Here is a 5,650-nt window from a genome sequence, read left to right on the forward strand (position 1 = left end):
CAACAACACACACACACACACACACACACACACACACAAAACAACAACAACAACAACAAAAAACAACAGCCGTTCTATGTCGCCGCTAAAAAAAAAGGGTACAACTTCAATAAATTTACCAAACTTTCTGCTCATCAGTACTTTCACAGGTTATTTATTGCTGGCGAATGAAGTCTTTGGCATTTTTTGAAAAGTATATACAAGCTTCTTCCCCGCTTTCCCCAGTGTACATTTTATACGAAATGGTGAAAACTGAACGACCTCCCTGTGCTAGCGTAGGTCAGTATCACTTTAAGCTTAGTGATTTTTGTTTTTTCAACTTGTTATTTAAGCTAAAAGTAAAGATCGATATTAGCTATGGCTTTTGTTTTTTCACTCGCACTATTAGTAAAATAAATGTATTTTTTCCTTTTTTAGATGACGGACAAAGCACGGCAAGCGTTGAGTCATGGATTTATTCGAACTTATCCAAATAGTTCTCTCTGTTCCATTTCTCTCAAGCCGACCCGATATCTTATCGCAGGTAAGTACTGCCATCTATAGGTGTTTGAGTGAACTAATCCGTTTTATTTATAACTTACAGTATAGAAATATAATCCTGAATAAGATCAGAAATTTCATGGTAAATTTGGAAACATGTTTAACATTAGAACGATTTGCATCTTATGTAACACGCTATGTGTGTATTAATAAGTAAATTTATTACCTGAAGAAGAGAGGCCAGTGTTCGCAGAAACATGTATGTTCATTATGCTTATAAATCGTTGTTTTCCTATTTATTATTATGTTAACATAATGTGCTTCCATACTCAAGTACGCACACACGTAGCAACAGTAGCTGATATACATCCAAACCAGCTTTCCAAAAACCACAATATACTTTTCAACAAACAACAACAGTTCAGAAGGGAGGAAGAGGTCTACTTGGTACCTGACCCTCCCGCATCTGCATGACATAAATCCCGATGAAGACCGAAACGAAGCGAACTGAATGTCAAATTGCCCCTTTAAGATATTTAGCTTTAGAAAAATGCACAAGTTAATGGAGTTATTTAAACAGATTTAAGCATTGTATTGTACCAAACATTCGTGACACTGACCGGTAAATTTTCTTTGATCACATTCTTAAAGCGTGATTCGCCCGAAATATGGTGATTATTATTTTTATGTTTAAGTAGAAATAGAAAAGGCACTACGATCTAGAAGTATCTGACTAGGATTAATTCTGTTCAAGTTTACAACGTCTATATGAAACTACTTTAAATGGCGTAATGATCATTAAATAATCTAACATTCACCATAAATAATTACAGGAGTTTTAAAACCCCTGAAATACAATATTTTAAACTAGATTTACTTCTGCAGGGTCCCAAAAGTGTTCTGTTTCAAAATTAAATAAAACCAAAATTAAAAGTAACAAATATATTTTTTTTTATATCTCGCTTTTGAAGTTAATATATCATGCTGTGTTGTAGTCTACAGAGTGCACAATTCTTCTCGTGATTCATGTCATGCGCACGCTTTGCTAATATCACGACAGTACAAATTGCAACATAAAGCGTCTCTTATGTGACGTCATTTTAGTGTCTACTGACTGACTGACAACACAGTGCTGAAAAGTGGTGCGAGTGGTTAAAACAGGTGACCCTTCAGACAGCCTTCGGCCCTCTTTCGGGAAAATTACAGATAAATAGGTACTGATTTCGACTGATCACATTCGAATGAAATTAATCACTGGCAATAATTTAACTGTTCATATTTCAGTTAAATGAACAGTGAATTATTCTGTCATCTTGTGAACTTGCAAATATAAACTCCTTCTGAAAGTTGTGACTGGCATCGTTTTGATTTATATTTGTTGTTGCACATTCTATGTATATCGTGAATCCTCAGCATTTATTATTGCAGTTCGCTGATCATAGTTTACTTAAATTCTGAAGCAACTATATTTATAGTCTCTCGGTTCTCCTGATTTGAATATCAACTAATTTGTAAACATGAATATGAATTTTACACGTATGCATTTCTGAAGTTTGAACTTACATGACTGAAACAGAAAAGTTATATATAGGAAAGCTATGTAAAAACAAACAACAACATGGTTTTATTTATGTGTCATGCATGTTTTCTCCAATAATGGATTTTACCACACATTATTGAATCTACAGCTGGGATAATCATTTCATTACATTCACATTTTTTCAACAGATAACGCCCGTAAAGTTCTAAATTTTCTCGTTCAAGAAGTCCATCTTTTATATTTAGAAGATGCCAAAATCTAATACGCAACCATAGTCAAAGGCATTTATTTATTGTCTCTAAGTCGGATAAGATGTATGCCACGTAACAGGTATATTTTTGATTGTTACTTTTAAGGCCATAATTTTAAAACTAATGTTGTTGCACGTTACAAAGCTAACCTTCGTTAAACTTACTGTGGTCCTTAGGAAGTTTAATTGGAGAAAAACCATGGACTTCTCTGTGCCATTTTGTCAAAGAGTGGACTACACTAACCAGAAAACAGAAAAAAGGGTTTCGGAAACTGTATCAGCATGGCTGTGGATGTACTATGGTAAGCCTAATTGAATACCTTTCTACATAACAAACTTGTACTATAATTTTCAGTTCTGGCTTGTGGAATATTAAATATGAAATAAGATTGCTCCAAGCTTTTAATTTTATCTAAGGCTGACCTCGTTATCAGTACGTCTGCATAACACACTTATTAGTAATCATATCTAAATGGTTTAGTTACCTCGTGGCAGTCTGTTTAATATAAACATTTCGTTAATTAAGAACAGTTAGTTTCCTGTTGATTTGTTTTGTTTGTTTTTGAAGCTACACAATGAGCTATCTGTGCTCTGCCCACCACGGGTACCGAAACCCGATTTCTAGCGTTGTAAGTCCGCAGACATACCGCTGTACCACTGGAGGGCTTCCTGTTGGTTCCAGTTTGTATAGAGAAAGCTTATAAATTCTGAATGGTGTTTATTGTAAAATCTAGACATTTTTGTTATTCATGTATTACGTAGTTCCGATTCTGTCGTTATTGTATGTAAAAGTCAATATTTCTCTCATATTAACACTGAATCATGCAAGGTAGTGCTAGTAATTAATTTCGTGGTATAAGTATTGCTTAACCTACTTTTTTTTATCTTATTTGCAGGTTAGAACACCTATGCATATGCGAATGATATTGCAAAGACCAATGACAGAAAACGTGAGATACTGCCTTTGGCAGAGAGACTGGGAACGTGACATTGATTGCCAAGCCTTGCACTCTGTCTGTATTCCAGATCACCACGAAAGTAACACTTGCAAATGGCTACCTAACCGAGTTTATAAAGGTTGTGTCAAACAACATCAGAAGTGGCTGGAGAGAAGAAGAGAACGTGAACCTTAAGCGCTGCTAGGCGGCACCACCGTCAGTTATTCTGTCTAAATAACCTAACTGCAATAAAAAACCGTGATTTTTGTGATGTACAAAAAACACTGTAAAAGTTGAAAATTATAGCATTTTATTATAGACTCTCGTAATATAAAAAGATGTAATAATAATAATAATAATTCACGTGACGGTGTACAAAGTCTAATCTAATACTTTTATCAAAATATCTTAGTACAAATTTTCATTCAAAGACCCCCCCCCCCAGAAAAAGAAAAGATCTAGAACTAAACTCACGCCTTTATTTCTATAAGCAAACCACACATAAATACAGCCAATAAGAGCAAGACTTATTAGTTGGATGAATAAACGCGCGAATACAACGCAGTGTAGGATGTCCTATTGCATAATGGTGGGGGAATCATTGTTTAAATAATTGCGTTTTATTTAGACGTTTTAAGGTGCATATGATTCATGTATACTTTGATAGTGTTTTCTATTAGAAAATGTAGTGGCAAGTCGTTGGAAATTCGTTATAGTCGTGAGGTTGAAAAATGTGATTAGCCCGATATAATTTAACCTTTCATCTCTTGCACAAAACTTTAAGGCTTAATAAAAGCAGTAATATATTAATATATCTCCTGCTCAAAATTCGAATTTTGAGATCATAATAGCCACTAGGTGTACTTTAGTGTTTTTCATAGCTCTCTGAACAAATCAATTTATTGCTTGTTTGTAGACCAATGGTGTAATACAAAAAATCAAACAAGAAACTTGGATATATACATATGATTTCTGGATCAAAACCACAGTAATTCTCTGTTAAAAATTATTTTAATTTTTTTTCAGAATAATATATATGAGGGAAATAGGTGACTTTCTAAAAGTCGTGAATCAGCTTAAATAAGTAAAATATGAAGTTTTAACAATGTATTTAAATTTTTCGTGTAGAAAAGTGGCCATACTTAGGACGAGTTTTTGTAATAAAATTTTATTTTTACTGTTTAAATTTTTGCAAAAACTTTCCTTTAGTAATTAATATTTTAATCTCTAATGAGTTGAATTTGAAAAACGAATACTGAACTTTTTTTATGTTGTATATCTTTGGTAATATAATTAAAAGTCACCAAAAGTCAATACGATCATGCTTATTTGTGATGCTAATGTTTAAAAACCTATTTCTACACCTTAACAAAAATCTTGACAGAAATGTTTTATTTCTGAAACTGTTGATTAAATCGCCGAAATTTCGAGCCGTTTTTATCGATATATCAAGCTGTAGAGAGCAGATTTTACTCCAAAAGTTGCTATAACAAAATAATAGATGGTGCAAGAATCGTTTCTCGGGTCGTTAGCTGATCGAATCGATAGCAGAGTGCAGCGAGCTGAGTTTGAGCAGATCAATAAGAAGGATATGTATATAACATTTTCGTGGGGTTTGACAAATTCGTATACTACGTGAATCGAACTTGTAGATCAATATACAACTTTGATCGAGCAAATAATGAACGTGATTAAAAATTGTAAATATAAAAAAAACATACGATTTTACTTTAAAAGAAAGTATACAAGTATTATTCCGACAAAGCATCGTTAACGTTCTTTAATGTTAGACCATTCAACATTAGCACTCATTTTCTTCTTCTGTTTCATTAGGCTTGAATTATTTACAAGACAAATGATAACCTTAAATAAATATAGGTGCAGAGCAGGATAAAGGTTTTCTGATTTTCTTGAAGATAACCATTGTCTCTTTATGTTGTTCATACAGTTCCCGATATTCTACGCATAAGAAAAAAAGTGGTATTACTTGTCAGATTTTCAAACACACTAATATCGGGAACTGTATGAACAACATAATTACACAGAAGAAAAGAAGTGGTATTACTTGTCTTATTTTCAAACACGCTAATATCGGGAACTGTATGAACAACATAACTACGCATAAGAAAAAAAGTGGTATTAATTGTCTGATTTTCAAACACGCTAATGTAGGGAACTGTATGAACAACATAATTACACAGAAGAAAAGAAGTGGTATTACTTGTCTGATTTTCAAACACGCTAATATCGGGAACTGTATGAACAACATAACTACGCATAAGAAAAAAGTGGTATTACTTGTCTGATTTTCAAACACGCTAATATAGGGAACTGTATGAACAACATAACTACGCATAAGAAAAGAAGTGGTATTACTTGTCTGATTTTCAAACACGCTAATATAGGGAACTGTATGAACAACATAACTACGCATAAGAAAAA

General features: G+C 33.2%; 2 protein-coding genes across 3 annotated transcripts in view; one reads left to right on the top strand and one right to left on the bottom strand.

Annotated features, from left to right (window-relative positions):
• Window positions 1-3,714, top strand: part of LOC106464718 (metalloproteinase inhibitor 2-like) — a 35,176-nt gene extending 31,462 nt beyond the window's left edge. For both annotated transcript variants that reach the window (XM_013924871.2, XM_013924870.2), the window contains exons 4-6: window positions 418-523; window positions 2,448-2,572; window positions 3,167-3,714. In XM_013924871.2, coding sequence (XP_013780325.1) covers window positions 418-523; window positions 2,448-2,572; window positions 3,167-3,403 — 468 coding nt within the window. In that variant the 3' untranslated portion in view covers window positions 3,404-3,714. The remainder of the gene's footprint in view (window positions 1-417; window positions 524-2,447; window positions 2,573-3,166) is intronic.
• The window catches only part of LOC106464715 (synapsin-like), a gene marked incomplete at its 5' end in the record, with an annotated part of 81,479 nt that overhangs the window by 58,861 nt on the left and 16,968 nt on the right, over window positions 1-5,650 (bottom strand). The window lies entirely within an intron of this gene.

The sequence above is a fragment of the Limulus polyphemus genome, unplaced genomic scaffold, assembly GCF_000517525.1.
Source record: "Limulus polyphemus unplaced genomic scaffold, Limulus_polyphemus-2.1.2 Scaffold1725, whole genome shotgun sequence".
Taxonomy (NCBI): domain Eukaryota; kingdom Metazoa; phylum Arthropoda; class Merostomata; order Xiphosura; family Limulidae; genus Limulus; species Limulus polyphemus.